The sequence below is a fragment of the Chinchilla lanigera genome, unplaced genomic scaffold (genome assembly GCF_000276665.1).
Source record: "Chinchilla lanigera isolate Chin_1 unplaced genomic scaffold, ChiLan1.0 scaffold00050, whole genome shotgun sequence".
In the NCBI taxonomy this organism is placed as follows: Eukaryota; Metazoa; Chordata; class Mammalia; order Rodentia; family Chinchillidae; genus Chinchilla; species Chinchilla lanigera.
Genome location: NW_004955451.1, coordinates 17,399,356 through 17,420,561, shown reverse-complemented (window position 1 = coordinate 17,420,561; position 21,206 = coordinate 17,399,356). Strand labels below are relative to the sequence as shown.

At 47.5% G+C, this 21,206-nt stretch overlaps 1 protein-coding gene across 1 annotated transcript in view; it reads left to right on the top strand.

Annotated features, from left to right (window-relative positions):
• The window catches only part of Gpatch8 (G patch domain containing 8), a gene marked incomplete in the record, with an annotated part of 68,294 nt that overhangs the window by 42,838 nt on the left and 4,250 nt on the right, over positions 1-21,206 (top strand). Inside the window, 3 exon segments of the mRNA XM_013519264.1 lie at positions 3,387-3,530; positions 15,242-15,372; positions 19,630-21,206. Coding sequence (XP_013374718.1) covers positions 3,387-3,530; positions 15,242-15,372; positions 19,630-21,206 — 1,852 coding nt within the window.

Sequence of the window (21,206 nt, the reverse complement as noted above, 5' to 3'; positions counted from 1 at the left end):
ATTGTTCGGGTAAAATTGATTAAATTGGGATCAGATAGGGAAGCAAGTCACGTAGCAAGTGGGTATGAATGAGGAACGGGCTTTTCCTGTAGGGCTTGGGTCAGTGACTCTTCAAGGTGCTGCTACCTGTTTAGAATATCAATCCCTCCCTGATATTTACACCTGGGGAGGTATGTGGGTGCATTTGTTTAGTCCTTTTGTCTTGAGGTCTCTCCCACAGATATCTTGTCTTTTATGCTGGTTCTTTCAAGGGCCTGGCCTTGTCTGACTGCCTATAATATTTCTGTCTAACTCAGCTGCCTATAACTTTCCCGCCTCTGAAGAAGTAATCCGAACTGCCAAGAGAGCGATGACCCCTCTGGCTTCTTTAGGCTGAAAGTAGTTGTAGTTGCTGATCAGCAGTCAGAGATCAAAGTGTCTATCTAAAGGCCTTCAGTAGACACCAGGTGTTTTCATCAAGGGTAGGCATATAGCTTTAAATCTCTGTGTTCCATTTTGATTCTAGGGGATAGATAGGCCATGCACACATGCAGAAAAATATTAACTTGCTCTTTTTCAACATGTAAGGATCAAACATCTTCCAATGCTTAGTGGTGCAATTGAGAGTAGTAAGTGACTTTGACTGTGAGTTTCCCATGTCTCCATCCAAGGATCTCGGTGTGGAACTCCAGAATGATAGAGGAAAATAAAAATTCCCAACCTGAATGATATCTTGGACGAATTTGTGTTCTCTAAAAATCAAAGAATGAATTTTAGGAACAATGGAGGTTAAGAGCAGAATATATTTATTGAGGGAAAGAAAGCTTCTGTCCAAGAGAAGGACAGAAGGGGTGCCCGAATGGGTTACCCCTTATATGTAATTTTGAACCTACCAAAATCCAATTATTAGTCATTACATGGATTGAAATCACCAGCAAAAGAATTAAAATGTAGTATAAGAGATGAAGAATTCTTTCAGTGAGCTGATGAGTAGTAGATTAGACACAGAAGATAGAATCAATGAATTGGAACAGAAGTCAGTAGAAATTATCCAAGCTGAAATTAAAACAAAAATTAGAAAAAAATAAGTGCATCAGAGACCCGTGGAACACCAGGTGTCTCACGTACCTTTTGGAAACCCTTGTGGTGTAGAGGTGGAGCAAAGGAATGCTTAGAAGTCATGGCTGAGGATTTTGCGGTTAGTTAGACGTTTTAGCTTCCCCTCCTTTTTTACACAAGACATAAAATAACGAGCGGCATCTTCAACATGAGTAAAAGACAGGTTTAAGGTGTCGCAAGCATTTAGTGCCTGAGACGCACTTGGCCTCCTCTTGAGCCATAAAGGCTCCTGAGTAAACACATCAGGAGGGGAGCTTGGATGAAGAGCCGCAGCCCTCACAGGAAGCCAGCTTGAGTGAGCAAGGAGGAAAGAGCAGTCGGGTACTTCTGAGGACTTAGGGTGTGAGCTGCAGCATGCAGGAGATGTAGGTGCCGCACATTCAAGAGACACATGATGTGCAGAGGGCAGGAAGACTAGAAAAATCCCACTGTAGCTGAGCAAGGCAACACACAGTGTGATCCTGGGGCCTGGGAGGCTGAGGTAGGAGACCCTGAGCTCAGGGCCACCCTGGACTACACAGTAAGACCTTGTCCCTAAACTTAGCACGTGCACACCTGTAATCCCAGCACTTGGAGCACTGAGGCAGGAGGATCACTGTGAGTTCAAGATCAGTTTGAAGTACATGGCTAGACTGTGTCTCAAAGAAACCAGTAAATGAATGAATGAATGAATGGATGTCATTGGTGATTATCATAGAGGTTGCATAAATCCAAGTGTTACAGCTTTTGTAAGGAAATGTTCAGAGAGCAGAGCAGGGAGGTCCAGAAAGAAATGGAAGATGCAGAGGTTGAGTTAGGTAGTAACGAGCTGCTCTAATGCATGGGAAGACAGTTGAAGAAAGAATGAAGCAGAGGTGATGTTGGAAGAGAAGATCCCAAAATCAGTGAAAGATACCAACTCACAAACTGAGGAAGCCTAGTGAATCTCAGATATTACTTTAAAAATCTGCACCTTACCTGGGCGTGGTGGTGCACACCTATAATCCGAGCACTTGGGAGGCTGAAGCAGGAGTTCGAGGCCAGCCTCGGCCACATAAGTGAGTTCAGGGCCAGCCTAAACTGCGTAGTGAGACCTTAAAAAAAAAAAAAAAGAAAAGAGTGGGCTGGGGATACAGCTCAGCAGCACAAGCACCTGCCCAGCAAGTGCAAGGTACTGAGTTCGATTCCTAGTACTAACTTACTTAATAAATAAATAATCAGTCAATCTGCACATTAACCCATCACAAAGTAAAACAACACCAAACCAAAGTAAAAGACATGATCTAGGTCTGGGGATGTAGCTCAGGGTAAAGCACTAGCCTGCCATGTACAATGCCCTGAATTTGATCCCCGGGAAGGTGAGTTGTAATGTTCAAGTTGCTGTTGCAGTAACAAGGAAGTTAGAATGTAGATGTGCTCTCTGCAAACAACCAGCAACCGAGAGGTGTGCACCCAGCAGAAGTGTCATTGGAACAAAGATAAAAGTAAGTGTAGTTGGCTGCAAGAAGATGCGCAGAGAAACTGCTGCGAAAGTACTTCAGGAACAAGGAGTGGTTTTCTAATGAGTGCTCTGAGGGGCAGTTAAAGATCCCCGTCATTGCTGTGTGTGTTGGATTGCATGTGATCTGTTGGCAGACCAGAGCATCACTATTGAGCCACCTTGAGGACAGGTGCCCACCCTGGCGCACACTGTTCTGTAATGGAGTGCGGATCTTCATGCTGCTGCTTCTAGGGCTGCACCTGTGTCCAGTTTAGAAAAATCGTTGTCACTACCGCATGAATACCGTTCTCTTGCCTGTGCTTGCTCTTGTATTTTTTGGTGGGGTTCCAGCCATCTTTCAGGTTACATCTTTTTTAAAATGAGCTGTACTGCACACATCATGAAATTCGCCCTTCACAGGTCTCTGTTTCAGTGATTTTTAGAATCATCCCCAGGGTTGTGCAGCCAGTTCTGCACTCTTGTACACGGTCCCCATGAGTACTTCCTGAGTTCCAGCTAATGTGCTTTGTCCTTTGTCCTTTCGATGTGCTTTGTTGCTTTATGCTTTGTTCCTTTGCTTACTTAATAATTATATACTGCAGTTGTTAACATCCTCTTTGATCTTTTCTACAGTCTACCTATTTTTACGGTGTTTCATGCTTGGCCATTTTCATAACACCATTTTGTATTTAAATATTTTGTAGTGATTTTATGTTCTGTAACACATTGTTCTAATGTCTGAGATCTTAGGAACCAAAATGTGTTGTTCTGGTCATACATTCACCTTAAGTTGTTTGTTTATTGTTTGGGTTTTTTGTGGTTCTTGCAGGATTATGTTGACAAAGAGAAGGCTATTGCCAAGGCCTTGGAAGACCTCCGAGCCAACTTCTACTGTGAGCTCTGTGATAAGCAGTATCAGAAGCACCAGGAGTTTGACAACCACATCAACTCCTATGACCACGCACACAAGCAGGTGAGCAGCATTGCTCGCTGGTGGCGGAAGATGCCTCATCTTATGTTACCACTGTTGGATTGTGAGTGGGCCCAGAGAGCTTGGTGACTGTAGCTTCTTGTGTCTGCCAAACTTTATGTGACTTTCTCATTGGCAGAGTTCCTGGCTAGACACCCCTTCCTCTCCTGACCATACCATACTTTCTCACTATTTGAAGTAGAATGGAGAATTGTGAGTTTGTGAATCTTAGATAATCTCTGTGGCTTTGAGCAATTTCTGAATCTTTATTTTTTTCAGCAGTTCAGCTGAGGCTCTCTGGGGCTTTGTGTCTACCTCTCCCACCCGTTCTGAACAAGTTAGACTCCAAGCGGTGGCCCTAGATGAGTTCTCTGGGCTGCCTTCCCTGTCAGTCGGGTGAATTGCCACAACGCGCGTACCTTGGAAGGCAGACAAAGCTTGAGAAGAGAAGCCAAACTAGAGGTCATCTTCAGCAAGAAAAACACAAGTGCTGCGTGTTAGAGAGCTACAAAATGAGTTACACTTTCTCCATAGTCTTTTTGGTTTTGTTGAGTTAAGAAAGAAACTTGTACCTAACTAGTTACTGGCAGTATCTGCCCTGAGGGACTTTAGAAAGGGAAAGGAATCTTCTGGGTCCATGGAACAGTTTTGCCTCTTCAACAGTTTGAAGCCAGGAACAGTGGTGCACACCCCAAATCCCGGCTGCTTGGGAGGCTGAGCCAAGAGGGTCTTGTGTTTGAGACCAGCCTGAGCAATTTAGCAAGACTTTGTCTCAAAACATGAAGTATTGTGGTAAAGTTCCCTAGGTTCAATCCCCAGTACCACCAAAAAAAAATTATTCTTTTGAGCCCTTTGATCTTGGATGTTATTAGCAAGGCTTGCCCGGTTATGTGAGGTACAGTAGTTATTTTTGTTATATTTTATGATCATTACTGAAATAACACACCTAAAGCTGAACCTGTTGAATCAGGTTTTTTTTGAGGTGGGGAGTCTTTCTGAGACAGAGCCTCACTATGCAGTTCAGTCTGGTCTTGAACTCACTCTGTATCCCAGGCTGGCCTCGAACTTGAAATGATCCTCCTGCCTCAGCATCCAAGTGCTGGGATTACAGGTGTGTGCCACCACATCTGGCTCTGAATCAAATTTTTGTTGTTGTTTATTGTTTCTTTGTTTTCTTGCTTTTTCTTAATCTTCCAACCAACCCTAAGAGTTCAGTGGACAGGTGAAAGGCAAGCTTTGACCACATCTTCCTGTTGGCCTCCCAGGCAGTGGAGACCAGCTATGGTGTTACAACCCTTCCCCATTAACTGCCTGACCAAATGATACTCTCCTGGCCAGGCACAGTGGTGCACAACTGTGATCCCAGCACTCAGGAGCCAGAGGCAGGAGGATCATTGCAAGTTGAAGCTGAGCCTGGGCAGCTTAGCAGGACCCTGTCTCGAATTTTTAAAAAGAAATAGGAATGTAGTTCAATTCAGAGCCCCCAGGTTCTGTTGCCCATATAGTGACAAAAGTCTTCTAATACAGTCATGTTCAAGACAACTTCTCAGCTTACCTGCCTTTGACATTGTTTTTTTTGTTTGTTTTTGTTTGTGTTTTAAAACAGGGTCTAACCATGTAGTTTGGGCTGGCCTTGAGGTCACTATATAGCCTAGGCTGTCCTTGAACTCACATGATCCTCCTCCCTCAGCCTCCCAAGTGCTGGGATGATAACCCTGTGCCACCATGCCTGGCCTTTGACGTTGTTTTAATGGTATTGTCCGCTCCACTGAGTTTGAAGAAGAGAAAATTAGAGAGCTTATATAGGGGCAAGATACATTGGCAGTACTCTCAAAAAATCATCTTCCGGAAAGAAAATTTGACAATGAATACAACTCATTTTCCAGTTCCAAGCTATTCTTTTTTTTTTTTTTTAATGGATTAACAACAAAGACAACATCTGGGGCTGGGGATATAGCCCAAGGGCACAAGTGTCTGCCTGGCAAGCAAGCACAAGGTCCTGAGTTTGATTCCTGGTACCAAAACAAAGACAACATCAAGTACTATACTTACCTGCCTTTTGGGCTGTTGAGAATTTGTTCAGTAAAGTTTTACCTAAAAAAATAAAGCTTAACTCAAACTTGAATAATATATAGAAAAACAATTGCTGTTTAAGAGGGAAAGTTCTTTTTTTTTTTTTTTGAGACAGGGTCTTTGCCATGTAGTTCAGGCTGGCCTTGAGCTCACTATATAGCCCAGGCTGGTCTTGAACTCATACAGATCCTCCTGCCTCAACCTCCCGAGTGTTGGCAAAGGAGGAACATTCTATCAAAGCAAAACAGATTCACAAATGAAACCTGAACAGGTATGCAAGGCTGATACAACCCCCATGCTGTGAATTGTAGGTGGTGAATGCTGCTGTCCAGCAGTATCCCTTGGTTTGTGGCAGCAGGGCAGCCATGAACCTCTGTGGCCATGATGCCCACAATGGGGAGGGAGTCTCAGTCCCAGCCAGCAGTGTCTGGAGACATTCTGGGGGTCATCACTGGAGAAGGTGCTGCTTAAAGCTGTCACGCACAGGGAAGCTCCTTAAGACAGTCACTGCTCAAGAGGCAGCAGCTGTCCTGGGAGAGCAATGCACGCCCTCAGAAGCCAGGAGGCCAGTGCCATTTGGCCTTGAGCAGTGTGGGGGGCCACCATGACAGCCCTCGCTATGTGGGAAGATTGAGAGAGTACCCTCGCAGATCACCAAGGTTTTCAGCTCCTGCTCTTAGGTTATCATCACAGTTAAGCGTTTCTCAAACTCCTAAGCCCTGCCTGTCTGCTTCTAGAGGAAATACATGTGTGTGACCCCTGGTCTGGGGGAACCTGTTGTCTCTTTCCCCTTGATTAGAAGCAGCTCTTAGGTGTTAGAGAACAGGCGGCCGGGCAAGGGGCACACACCTTAACCCGGGCGCTAGGGAGGCTGAGGCAGATGGAGTCCAGGTTCAAAGCCAGCCGAGGCAGTGTAGTAAGACCATGTCTCAGACAATGAAGAGAGCTACGGATGCAGCTCAGGGTGAGGCTGTGCACTGGGGGCAGGCAGAACGCAGATAGAGCAGAAACGGTTTTGCTTTTGGTTTAGTGTTACTCATTTGGTTGAAATGTTGAGCTCTTTACCTTTTTTCATTCTGTTGTCTTACTGCGCTTCATAGAATCTCAAAACATCAAGTATTATACTATATTAACCCAAAAAAGCGTAATACTGCTGGGCACGCCTGTAATCCTAGCACTCAGGACGCAGAGGTGGGAGGACTGCCACGAGTGAGACCCTGTCTCAAAATAAAACTTGTCTGCTAATGGATATGGCAGTGAAACCATTTTCTTTAGCTTATCAGAGGGCTTAAACTCAGTCTCCAACCAATACTACTTTTTCCACAAGTAAATTTGAAGCAGTGCTCAGTAGATTAACAGTCAGGCTGGAGGTGAAGCTCAGCGGTAGTGCACTTTGCTAAAATGAACAGAGTCCTGGGATTGACCCCCAGCACTGCATTAGAAAAAATAGTTGCTTTATTATGTACCACTTAATTTTTTTGTGTGCTCCTGAGAATCATTGCAGTGCTAGCTTATGCTAGCACAAATTGTCTCACAGGGGCTGAGGGTTTAGCTCAGTGGCACAGCGCCTGGCAAGCATGAGGTTGTGAGTTTGATTCCCGGTACCGGGGCGGGAGGGGCAGGGAATTGTCTCAGAGATACACTTGGTCTGGTCTTCATGGTGTTAGCTGTTCTCTTTATTTATTCCTTTTGTTTTTGTTTTGTTTCTATTTTGCTTGTCTGTTTTTGTTTTTCAGTACTGGAGATTGAACTCTGGGCTAACTCTGCAGAGTTTTGTTTTTTGGGCTCTTTTGGTACCAGGAATCAAACTCAGGACCTCATGCTTGCCAGGCAGGTACTGCGCCACTGAGCTTATATCCCTGCCCCCACTCCCTTTTCTTCTTGAGCCAGAGTTAATTCAAAAACATGCTTCAACGTCGCCAGTACCTCAGTCCCCGGCTGTATTACCTCTTTAGTTTTAACCCTGCAGGCCCTACTGATAGTGATGGGACACCCATAACAGTGGAATATAACGAAGTGTGTTCTTTTCAAACTCTTCTTCCTGGGCTGGTGATAAAACTCAGGGGCACAGTGCCTGCCTGGAAAGCCCAAGGTTCTGAGTTCGATTCCTGTTACAAAACAAAACAAAACAAATTCTTCCTTAGATTTTTCTGGGTATCCTATATAAATTTCCTAACATTCAAAACAGTTCAGTCTTTGGCCTAAATCAGCTCACTGGCTTCAAACTTTTAAAGAGATCAGAGCCGAATGTAGCATTGTACTCCTAAGAGTCCCAGCTCTTCAAGAGGTTGAGGCAGGAGGATCACTTGAGACCAGGAGTTTGAAGCCAGCCCCAGCAACATAGTAAAACCCAGTCAATTTAAAAAACAACAGAAGATTAGATTTTACAATATAAGCTTGTCTTGAAAAACTAAAGTATTTCATGGGACTGAGCCCCCATTTCAGTTTGACCTTCGATTGAAGCTGAGGGCTCGCTCTCTTGGCTTCCTCTCTGTTGCCTGTGGGGTCCGCCACACCCTTCCTCACCAGTCCGTGACGAATTAAGTCACCTGCCAGACACTCTTGACCCCTTCGCCTCCTGTCCTCCACAGGTCCCCACAAGTGCTGGCTGTTCCATTACTCTTAGTGTTGGAACCAGCTTCCTTCTGATGCATTTGTCAAATCTGGCACTATAAAAGCAGCTTCAGAAGTTCCCTTAAACTGAGCTGCACATGGTGATGCAAACCTGTAGTCACACCTACTTGAGGGTGAGTCTGGAGGATCCCTTGAGTCCAGGAGTTTAAGACCAGTCTAGGTACCACAGTGAATCCACATCTCAAGAACAACAAAAATCCCCTTAGCTTCTAAGAAAAGCCCGTGTCAGCCGGGCGAGGTGGTGTACGCTGGTAACCCCAGCACTGGGAGGCTGAGCAGGAAGGTCAGCGAGAGTTCGAGGCCAGCCTGAGCTACCTAGTTGAGTTTAAAGTCAGCCTGAACTAATAGCAAGACCCTGTCTCAAAACTAGTGTCTCAAGAGGAAAGAGTGCTTTCAGCCTGCCTTCTTTCTGCTCAAATCACCTTAGTGTGAAATCCCCTATACTTTCTTTTTTTTTTTTTTTTTTTGGTTTTTCTCCGGTACCGGGAACCAAACTCACAACCTTGCGCTTGCCAGGCAGGTGCTTTTGCCGCTGAGCTAAATCCCCAGCCCCTCCCCTATACTTTCTGCGTGTTCTGAAAAGATATATAAGACATGACCAGAACATACTGGGAATACTTAAATTTTTTAAAAATTAAAGACACATTGCTATTAATCCCTTTTTACAAAGACACTGTTCCATTCTTTGTGCCTCTCCCTCCCTTCCTTCCTTTCTTCCTTCCTTTTTTCTTGTCTTTTTTTTTTTCCAGATAGGGTCTCATGATGTCGTGTATGCTGGCCTTGAACTCTCTATGTAGCCCAGGCTATGCTTGAAACTCACAGTGATCCTCCTGCCTCAGCCTCCTGAGTGCTGGGATTACAGGCCTGTACCACCACGCCCATCTATGTTCTTGCCACTTTCTGAAGCAGTTGTGCAAGTCATCTCGTGAGTTGTTTAGCTGCACTGCCATGGTTCCCTTGATGTTCTGGATTGATTAAAAATGTTTATCTTTTGTGGTCATTTGACATTGGAGAAGAACCAGAGGCCACAAGATACCAGGTCCAGTGAATATGATGGGTAAGGACCCTGTCATGTTTTTATGAGGGTGTCTTTCCATTGGATGGTGCTCAGCAGCAGCATTCATCATATTTTTATCATACCTAGTAAGAGAGAACACTGGAGCTGCTTTGGAAAGTGGCAAGAAGGATGGGATGCATGTGTTTGAAGGGAGAGGGGATTGTGAAGAGGATTGATGGCAATGTGTTTTTTAACTGTAATTTTTTAATTTAAATACACATCATATTTTTGGATCAGCACCAGTGTGTGCTTCCGCTGTGGATAGACATAGTAAATGAACTTTCATGGAACTGAAACAGGTGATCTGTAGTGATTTCTCCACTCTAAGCTGTACACAGTAGGATCTGTTATTCATCATTTAGTTAGCTTTGTCTAAACTGTTGCATCTGCTTTTGATAGCAGTACTTATTCTTCATTGATTATTTCATTTCCCAGTAACATGTTACCAAAGAACAGAAATTGGAGTTTTCCTCATTTAGAAATTAAATATGAGCTGAGTGTGGTGGCACATGCCTGTAATCCCAGCACTCGGGAGGCTGAGGCAGGAGGATCCAAGTGAGTTTGAGACTAACCTGGGCTATAAAGTGAGCTCAAGGCCAGCCTGAACTGCATAGCGAGACCCTGTCTCAAAAAAGATGAAAAAGAAATACACTGTGGACTAGGGTGTGTTCTCAGAGATTCCTGAGTGACAGAAGGAATGGTCATTTGATTCAGCGCACATAGACACATCTGGAAGGGTGCAAGCCAGGCTCCTTCTAAGTGCTGCTTTGATTCAGTGGGGAAAGAATACAGAAGTAAGTGAAAGATGAGAGAACATAATCACAGGCTGAAATGAGGAGGAAAGGACGCTTTGGAAGTAAAGCCACCAGGTTCACAGACCCAAGTGTGTGCTTCGGAGGTCATCAGGGTTTCAGTATGACACAGGACATTTATCCCTTGGAAACCGTGAAGTGATGTCTGGCAAAAATGGAAAACATGCCAAGTGCAGCAAGAGAGGCAGAGAGTTATGAGTTTCAGCTCAGCCTTAGTGGCTTATCAAGCCCCTGTCTCAGAATAAAGAATAGCAAAGGCTGGGCCTCACCCCCCAGTACCACAGAAAGGGGGTCATGAAGTATGTGCCTCGGGGTTCCCTTTTGAAGAGATGGCACTTCGAGAAACACATGGAAGCATACACAGAGGTTGCATCGCAGGACCCAGCACCCTGTGGTTTGCTCCCCCAGTAGCGGAGAGGCCAGCACACTAGAGCCAGTGGTCCTTTGTACCACTGTGGCTGCCACTAGGGGACTGTTTTGCTTAATAGAGAATTGGAAATCGTGTGGTTGCTCTTCCAAGGATTGAGCATGTTTTTGCACCTTTTGGTTTGCTAAATTTTTTGTGCTCCCCTGGTTGTTTTGGAAGTAGACTGCCTAGGCCCCCCCAATCACAGTCTCATTTTTTCCAAAGTCTGAGCCCACTTAGGGAAGCTGTGTGCTCCTTGAACAACGATGACCTGTGGCAGTGGCGTTGCAGGCGTTTTCTTGGTGTACACGCCAGCTGTTCTTCATGGCACATGATCCCAACACCGACAGGGATGCATGTGCCTTATTCGTGTTCCTCCCTTTCCTTTTGGATTTTGCCTGATACGTGCAAATTCATCACCACAATGCCCTGTGGTGTGGACATTGCAGGATTGAGCTGTGTGCTCTGTTGTAGTATGGAAGGTTAATGGGATTTAAATACAGCAGTACGGTTTTGTGGGTGACAGTGGCATGGAGAGAGCTGTGAGCTGGTGTGCACAACATTCAAGAAACCACATGTGAGGCCATTGCATACCCATGGGGATGGGTCAGAAGAGCCCAGGGTTAGGCGTAGCTCCACGCGTAGCACACATACTCAGCATGCGTACAGCCCCAGGTTCAACCCCCAACACCCCAAAACACCAGAAGTAACAGGATTTGGAGCAATTGGAACCATTCTATATTGCTAATGAGATAGTAGAGTGGCACAGTCCTTTTGAAAAGCAGTTTGACACTTCCTCAAAATGTTAAATATAATAGTGGCATGTATCTGTAATCCCAGCACTTTGGGAGGCAGAGGCAGGAGGATCACAAGTTGAAGCCCAGCCTGGGCAACTTAGCAGCTTTAGTGAGACCTTGTTTTAAAAACATTTTTTTTAAAAGGACAGAGAGAGCCAGGCGTGATGGCACATGCCTGTAATCCCAGCACTCAGGAGGCTGAGGCTGGAGAATTGCTGGGTTCAAGCCCAATGTGGGCTACATAGCGAGAGCTTGTCTCAAAAAGGTGGAGCAGGTGCCGAGAGGATAACTCAGTGTAAAGATCCTGAGTTCCATCTCCAGTACTGCAGTCAGCCAACCCGAATTTACTGCTTAGGCTGGTAGTAGAGCTCAGTGCTAGAATGCATGCTTACCCTGTGCAGTAGTCTGGGTTTGATCACAGCACTCTGCCCACTAAAAAGTCACCTGTAATAGAGAATCAAGCTTCTTGTCTCTGTTTTTCTTGTCATGAGACCCAAGTCTTCTGAAGTAAGGTGTTTAAAACTGCAGGCTTTTAGTTTCTCTAAACAAAAAAGTCCCCTACTGTTTACTCATTGGAAGACTGTATTACATAGTTGGAATGTTTCCTATTAGAGATGTGAGAGGGCTGGGGATTTAGCTCAGCGGCAAAGCGCCTGCCTGGCAAGTGCAAGGTCGTGAGTTCGATTCCTGGAACTGGGAGAAAAGAAAAAAAAACAACAGAGATGTGAGAATAATTCGTATCAACCTTTCCCAGAAGAGTAAGAAAATTGGATGAAAATCAAAGCTGCCCCCACAAAAAATCAAAGAGCCAGTATTTGGGCCCAGTTACCAGACATTTACCAGATCCCTTCTCTAGACCCAGCACTCCTCCGTGCCTGCAGGCTGATGGTAAAGATGAGCTGCAGTGCCTGGCCCATGCAGGTGGAACAAAGTGCGAGACAGGGTGACCTGTTGGGTGTTTACGTTGGCCTTAATGTTTCACCTTGTAATCTGGGTACATACCCGTGTGTATCAAGACAACTGCAGCTACAGGGCTCACTGATGAGTGGGTGAACCGAGGGCTCTCTGTCCCCAGAGCACTGCATATGGTACCTTCCTAAAGGCGGGAGTAACTGTGCTATTAGCATGAGGTGACAGTCACCAGAGGACAGGGGTGACGGTGCTGACGGTCAGGAACAGCAGCCCCAGCTCAGGAGGATCAGTAGAACCTTTTCAGTAAACCAGAGAGACTTGGAATTGGCTACAGGAAAATAGCTTTAATACCACATGTTAGCATTTCTGCGGTCAGCATCATCACGGGAGGGTCTTGAGGGTGTGGGCTGGCTTGGGAGATTCTGTGGTCTCAGAAGTAGAACCAGGAACCCAAAACTACCTACCTGCAGGAGTCCTGGTTGTGTTTCTTTGAGTTCCTGACAGTGATGGGAAGCTCCCCCTACACACAGTGCTGACTGAGGCCTAGCCCCACAGGGTTTGCAGTCTGGGTTGGTTTTTTGGACATTGTCCCATGTTCTGCTGTCTCTGCCTCCACCTGCGCACCTGTGGCAGGTTTCAAGGCCATGTGAGCACAGATCCCTTTTGCTTCAGGCATGGCCCTGGGCAGCTACAGAATGATCAGGAAGCCTTATCTGTTTTTTGTTTTGTTTTGTTTGTTTTTCTCCCGGTACCGGGGATCGAACTCACGACCTTGCGACCTTGCGCTTGCCGGGCAGGCGCTGTGCCGCTGAGCTAAATCCCCAGCCCCAAGCCTTATCTGTTTGATTTACCCCAGAGCCTCTAGACTCGGATAAGGCAGTGATCTGGAATTCAGTAAAAGCCCCCTAAAAGTAATAGAACACTGATAAGAAGGGAGGAAATGACTGGATATTCCAGGCTTATGAGCTAGCTGTGGAAACAATGGCAGATTTGAGAAAAACTGTTTAAACTTTAATTTAAAATTAAATTCTGTTTTAAGCTTTAGCCAGAAAACTAGCTGGGCTTTGTAGTGCACAGCTATAGTCCTAGCTGCTATGCAGGAGGCTGAGACAGGAAGATGATCAATTGGAGGTCACTTTAAGCAACATACCAGGACCCTGTCTCAAAAAGGGGGAAAAGAAAAACTTGCCAGGCATGGTGGCGCACACCTGTCATCCCAGCACTTGGGAGGCTGAGGCAGGAGGATTGTTGCCAGTTTGAGACCAGCGTGGGCTACAGAGTGAGCTGAAGGCCAGCCTGTACTGCACAGCGAGACCCTGTCTCAAAAAGACAGGGGGGGGAAAAAAAAAAACCCTAGGCTTATAACCCAAAATAACGAGTCTGATAGTCCCTTTCTCTGTGCTCTGTTCCCCTTAGGAAGAGGAGCTTGAAATTCATATTTTCTTAAAAGAGTTGATCCTCAATCCTGAGGTGGTTTTATAGAGAGTTTACATGTGCCACCTGCCTCGGTGGACGGTTTTGCCAGCTGTTGGTTACGAACTGCCCCAACATAAGGATAAAGGGAAACAAGGCGAACTGCTTTCAGCATCGAGAGCCTGCTTCCTGCAGACTTTTCCTTGCAGCAGCCAGCTGGCCGCGTGTGTCAGGACCGCCGTGTGCTTGTGTGTGGGCGCGTGCAAGTGCCGGAAAGCCGCTGCCCTCCTGCCCTGTGGAGCTGGCACTGTGTCCCTGATTGTGCTCAATAACAGTGTGCGGATTCTCCAAGAGTGTGTGTAGTAATGCTTGCTTTACTTTTTTTTCTCTTCCATTCTTGTTTTATTTTTTACTTTTTTTTTCTTTGTGATGTGACATTTTCAGCTGATGTATTGAAAGCAAATCCTTCTAATTTGGGAGCCCAGATCACAAGAGTGAGTTTTTCTACTGGTGTCTTTAGCTGTATATCTTTTTTTGTGTATGTCTTCCTCCCCTTCTCCTTCCCAATTCGAAAAGATTCAAAGCACATTTCATAAATATTAGGTAAGCAAATTCCTTTGTCTGTTGAACATCATACCTTTCCACAAAGCAATGTCCACTTTATATTGGGTCAGCTTCCTTTCCTAATGCTGTTGTAAAAGCAAAGGCCTACATGTTTTTTTTTTTGTTTTTTTTTTAGTACTATGTAGTGTGCCAAAATAATTTTAGTTCTGTCATTACTGCAGATATGTCTGGATTCTGTCACCAGTGTGTCGTGGCACTGTTCTTTTTTTGGTTGTTGTTCCTTTTGTTTTAAGGAAAATTATACAGTAGCTTCTGAACATAAAAGCTCCATTCTGTTTTCTGGATTCTAAATAATAAGATCTGACTGATTGGTTCTCGCCCTCGTCCCCTGGCTGTTGTTCCCAGGCTGTGAAGGAATAAAAGGCTCTCCCTGTGCTCTGACTGCAGCCGGCTGGCCCAGAGCAGGCGGCCAGGCCTCAGAGTGCTGAGGCACTGGCACTGGAGACCGCTGGGTTGTCCAGTCGGTGCAGGGAACCTCTGCACATGGTGAAAAGAAGTAACACTTGTTACAGCGGAGCCAGAGTCTGCTTCCCATTGGCTATGACCCCAGTCCCCTCCCCAAGTAAGCTGTACATTGCTTTTGAAGACCTCACATCTCGGATAACTTCTGTACTAGTTTGACCCTTTCTGTTCTCTCTGGCCTGTGTCACAACAATTTATCTCATGTTTTGTTTGTCTAGTTTTGCATCCTGGAAGAGCAAGTGATTAAATAGCCCCCTTTCTTTCCTCCCAGCTCTAAAATTTGCTTGTTGCTTCATTTTGCCCAATAAAGCCAATGATATGCTGTCCTAAGTAGAAATGCAGGCCCTGCAAGTATATGCAAGATGATGAGCCACTGCGCTCTCAGTTCCCGTGAAGAGTGTAGTAATCCATCCTGCACTGTACTGTGGCCATTGATTGAGTGCGTGTGCAGACCCTGAAGACTCTGCTTTGGATCCCCACCTGACTCCCCCTCATTCACCTGCTGTTCTTTCTTTCTTATCCAGAGGCTAAAAGATCTCAAGCAGAGAGAGTTTGCCCGAAATGTCTCTTCAAGGTCCCGAAAGGATGAGAAGAAACAAGAGAAAGCCCTTCGGCGGCTCCATGAGTTGGCAGAGCTAAGAAAACAAGCAGAATGGTGAGGACATCTCCTCTCAGGGTTGTATGGGTAATTCCAGCCCTTGAAATTCACACCTTAAGAATCGGAAGCCGTCAGGTGCTCAGCGGGTCCTCTGCTGAACTGAGGTGCACTTGCCCTTGGCGTGGAGCACACAGAGCAGGCGTGCTGTTTTGAGACCGTCCCTGGCTGCTGCCACTGTAACTTGGCTGTACCCAGCTCTTTACCCGTGCTTTCCCTCCCTCTCCCTGTCTCGGGTGTGGCAGGCTCGCGGGGGAGGGGAGCACACAGGAAGTGCGGGCAGAGTGCACAGCGTGGGGAAGCTGCCTCCCAAGTCAGTCCTCTGTGCTGCAGCATCCTTTGTGCTGCGGCGTCCTCTGGTGGAAAAGCACAGCAGGCCCCTCGGGAGCTGAGACACACTGGGATGCAGGCTTGAGTCTCCTCACTGCCTTCCAGGCACAGTGAGCTAGCACAGCTCTGAACATTCAGAGGCCACAGAATGCCTGCCGTCCCTTGACTTCTCTTTAGATTCCTTCCCTCTTGTTATTCTTCATGTTCTTTCACGACTTACAGATTATCCAGTTTCTGGCTGGTGTTTAAACTTAACAGGAATTTTACCTTACCTAGGGTTGTGCTTCCAAACAAGTAGACTCCAGGGGCCCAGTATTTAAGCATTTGAAGCTACACCAGCTCCAGGAGATGTAGACCTAAAGGAAGGAAGAGTGCCTTCTCCTCATTTGTTTTTAGTGGCTGTTGCAGAACCAAGGAAAGGATCTAGTTCCAGAGAAAGGGAAACTGTGATTGTGGCGTTTACAAGTTTACAGAGTCCAGTGTGGTGGAGCACACCTATAATCCCAGCCCTCAGGAATCAGAGGCAGGAAGGACTGTTGCGAGTTCGAGGCCAGCCTGAACTGTGTAGCAAGACTCTGTCTCAAAAAGACGCCCCCCAAAAAAAGTTTTCAGAGAGCTGGGGTACAGCTCAGCAGTAGAATGTTTGCCTCACATACTCAATGCCTTGAGGCCTGTCTCTACATCAAGGAAAAATAAAAATTTTTAAAAGGCAGTTAGGGACAAGTTGAGGTCAGAGTTCTCAAGTCTCTTGGACTTACTTTGGGTTATTTGTTTGAGTGCTAGGGAATGAACCCAGAGCCTTCACACAATGCTATATCCCCAGCCCATCCTCCCTTCTTCCCTCCCTCCCTCCTTTCCTTCCTTCCTTCCAAGACAGGGTCTCTTCAAGTCACTAAACTGCCCATGTTGGCCTTGAATGTGCAGCCCTCCTCTCAGCCTCCCACAGTGCTCCCACCATGGGGTGCACCCTGTGCCCAGCTGGTGACTTCCTGTGTAGTAAGCACAGCTCTCTTGGGCCACACTGGGCCACTGTGTAGTTTAGGAGATACCATAAAACATTTTCTTCAGAGGTGGCTTTCAGTTCTGTTTCTTTTTTTGGTACCTGGAATCAAACTCAGGACCTTGCGCTTGCCAGGCAGGCACCTGTGCCGCTGAGCAGTATCCCCAGAACTCAGTTCTGTTTCGTAAGCAGCAGTTCAGCCATGACCAGGCAGAAGTGGGCTGCCTTTTGTGGTAGAGTGCTAGGCCACCAGCTGCAAACGAAAGAAAAGATGACCAGATAACTTCAGGAGAATAAAGGGTTTTGATCCATCATCAAGTATTTCTTTATCAAGTAATGCATGACTCCATAGAATTATTGAAGTAATAAGCAAAGGATTGAAATGAATTTTTTTTTTTTTAATTTAGTTTAAGAGTTTTATTTTGGCTGGTTGTGATGAGACAAGCCTGTAATCCAAGTTATTTGGAAAGCCAAGGCAGGAGGATCACAAATTCAAACCCAGAATGTGCAGCTTAACAAAACCCTCTCTCACCATCTGTGGAAGTACACACTGGTAATCCCAGCACTCAGAGGCAGGAGGATCACTGTGCTTTCAAGACCACCCTGGGCTGTTTAATGAGTTCAAAGTCAGCCTGAACTACACAGCAAGACCCTGTCTCAAAAAGAAAAAGGGCAGAAATGTAGCTCAGTGTGAAGGCCCTGGGTGAATCTCTAGTACTATCCCCCTCCCACTGAAAAGGAGGACAGTGTTTTCTGTGGGTAGGCTTCATAGCGTAGGGTTAGTTCTCTCTAGCTATCCACATTGGATAGGCGCCCATCACCTAGTAGCACAGTTCATACAGCTGGAGACAGTACATACCTGAGTGTTCTTGGCCCCTGGGGTGAGGTCCCTCAGTAATAAGGGGTCAGATGACAAGATCTTTTTTTGAGACAAGGTCTCACTATGTAGTTCAGACTGGCCTTGAGCTCACTTTGTAGCCAAGGCGGTCTCAAATTTGCAGTGACCCTCCTGCCTCAGCCTTCTGAGGGCTGGGATTACTGGCGTGTGCCACCACACCCAGTGACACAGTCTTTATCTAAATGGGTACCTTGGTTTTTTTGGTGGTGGTAGTGGTAGGGGGAATTGAACCCATAGTCTTGGGCAGGCTGGGCAAATGCTCAAATGCTAAGCAACATCTCCAGCAATTTTTTTTTTTTTTTTTTGAGAGAAGATCTCAGTAAATTGCCCAGGGTAAACTTGAAGTAGCTGGAATCATAGCTGCGCATACTCTGCCTGGCTTCTACTTTGTTCTCAACTTCAGAATTCAGGGGCCCCCAGTAGTCTACACACTGAACATTTGAGGTGACCTGGGTAGTTAGAACATGGGCATTAAAACACGCCAGTGAGGGGCTGGGGATTTAGCTCAGTGGCACAGAACCTGCCTGGCAAGCGCAAGGTCGTGAGTTTGATTCCCGGTACCGGGAAAAAACCAAAAAAATAAAAATAAATAAAAATAAAACACACGAGTGACACCGGTTGCTGTTGCCAAAGCTGGAAGAGAGCTTGATGGCATTGTGGCATTGCTCCTTATGCCTAGAAAGTACAACAGTTGCTATGGGTTTCCCTTCCCAAGGTTTCGGTTATTGTAGGAATCTGTGGCCAGAAAATACTGAATGGAAACTCCGGAAATAAAGATTTGTTAAGCTTTAAATTGTGTGTCATTACAAGAGTATGATGAATTTGGAATTGTCCCACTCTGACAATGCTTGGGACATGAATTATGCTTTCGTCCAGCAGATTCATGCTCTGGATGCTGCCTGGCCAGAGAGAGAGAGAGAGAGAGAGAGACTGCAGTCACATAACTGTTACTGCAGTGTACTGTTAGAACCCACCCACCCAGCCTCAGTTCTGCAGTTCTGAAGGTTGACTCCAAGAGAACACCAGCCTACATCCTTAGCCCCTTTTATTTTGAGACAGTCTTTTTTTTTTTTTGGACCAGGAATTGAACTCAGGACCTTATACTTGCCAGGCAGGCACTGTGCCACTGAGCTGTGTCCCCAGCCTGAGACAGAGTCTTGATAAGTTGTCCAGGCTGGACTTGAACTTGCAATCCTCCTTTCTCAGCCTCTTGAGTAGCTTGATTACAATCATGCACCACCAGGCCCAGATATAACTATTATATTTTATTATTGTTATTAATTTTTTGCCTAAATTATACACTTTTTCATAGGTGTATACATCAAAAAACACAGTCTAGGGTTTGATACCTTCCATGATTTCAGGCAGCCATCTGGACTCTTGAGCCATCTCCTGCGGATAAAGAGAACCTCTGTCTCAGAACTGAAGTCCATGTTTGGGGGTTGTACCCCAGCAGTAGGCACGGACTTTCATACCAACTGCAGAGTGCCATGGAATATACAGTAAAGGTTTCTCTGTTTAATTCAGAATATGTACATTTTTTACAAATGAAATTCAGCCAGGTGTGGTTGGCACACACCTGTAATCCCTGCACTTGAGAAGCTGAGGCAGGAAGATTGCCACAAGTTCAAGACCAACCTGGGCTACATAGTGAAACCCTGTCTCAAAACAACCCAAAAATAAAAAGATAAATTTGACAGCACAGGGAAAATGAGGTTTTCTTAGCTGAATGAAATAGGACATGTGTTGATAGATGTGCAGCTGTACCTTTGCACACCCATCAGGGCAAGCAAGGCTCCTCAGTAGGAAACAGCAGGAGGAGGTGGAGGCAGACTGTCAGGCTGGTGTGGGGGATGAGCCCATTTCCCTGTTGCAGGCAGCAGTAGCAGTGGGGGCAGTGACCCTAAGCGTGGGGTGTGGCTCATGTGCCCCTGCAGCTGCCAGTCAGCACAAGGTGGGCAGAGCCCGCCTGCCATCCCTGTTCTGTGCCCCTAAGCCTGTTTCCTGTCTTTTCTAAACCACTGGACAGCGCACCTGGGAGCGGCCCCATGTTTCGACCAACCACAGTGGCTGTGGATGAAGAAGCAGGAGACGAGGACAAGGAGGAGTCGGCCACCAGCAGCGGCTCAGGGACCACCACAGGGTGCAGCCTGGGCCCCGAGCTCTCCACAGAGAAGGGGGGCCCCTTCACTGCAGTTCCAGGCACAGGCTCCACAGGGCTGCCACAGGCTTTGGGGCCAGCTGCCCACGGCATCAGTTTCAGCTTTAAGAACAACCCGGGGACCCCACTGCAGAAAGTGGGGGTGTCGTTTTCTTTTGCCAAGAAGGCGCCCGTCAAACTCGAGTCCATAGCTTCAGTTTTCAAGGACCACGCAGAGGAAGGATCCTCTGAGGAAGGAGCAAAACCCGATGAGAAAGGTTCTGACCAAGCGCTGCAGAAGGCTGGGGATGCCGACGGGGGCGGGAACACCGAGGGCAAGAAGGACGACGAGGACCCGCAGGACAGCGGGGCCCTGGCCTCCACACTGTCCAAGCTGAAGCGGATGCGCCGGGAGGAGGGCACCGGTGCTGCAGAGCCCGAGTATTACCACTACATCCCCCCAGCGCACTGCAAGGTGAAGCCCCACTTCCCCTTCCTGCTGTTCATGCGGGCCAGTGAGCAGATGGAGGGCGAGGCCGGCACGCACCCCAAGGGCACCCCAGACAGCAAAAAGAGTGGCTCTCCCAAGCTGAAGAGCTCTGCCAGGGTGGCCCCCAGCCAGGCAGTGGAGCAGGATCGCAGCGATGGCGCTGAACCACCCACGGAACCAAAGGAAACAGAGGAGGAGGCCTTGGTGGAGCCCGGGCCTACCCAGCCCCGGGGCAGAGCTGAGGTCAGGAAGATCTCTTTGGGGTACGCTGGGGAACAGGGTGCGCCTGGATCGTCAGAGGTGCAACCGTGTGAGCCAGAGCCCACCAAAGAACCCTGTGCACCCGGGGCCAACGCTTCAGGGAGGGACAGCCAAGAGGGCCCCCGGCACCCAACCGGGCCCTTCTTTCCGGTGCTGAGCAGGGACGAGAGCACGGCCCTGCAGTGGCCGTCAGAGCTGCTCATCTTCACTAAGGCCGAGCCGTCTGTCTCCTACAGCTGCAACCCTCTCTACTTTGACTTCAAGCTCTCCAGGAACAAGGACGCCAGACCCAGAGGGGCAGAAAGAGCCAGGGACGCCCTCCCGGGCCCTGAGGCGGGAGCGCCCAGTGGAGACGCGGGCGAGCCCGAGACAGACACGGGGCTGTGTGCTGCTGCCCCCACAGGGCCCGAGCCGGGGGGCAGCCACGGCCCGGTGCCCCCGGACGTGGCGCGGAGCCTGGGGGGCCGGAAGGAACGGCCCGGGAGGGCGCACCGGCACAAGAAGAAGAGGAAGCATAAGAAGTCGGGCAAGCACAAGCGCAGGCATAAGGCCGACGCGGAGGAGAAGGGCTCCAGGGCCGAGCCCGGGGAGAAGTCCAAGAAGCGCAAGAAACGGAAGCGCAAGAAGAAGTCCACGGGCGGGGCCGACTCGGAGCGGGGCCCCAAGCCTGAACCCCCGGGCAGCGGCAGCCCCGCCCCGCCCAGGCGGCGCCGTC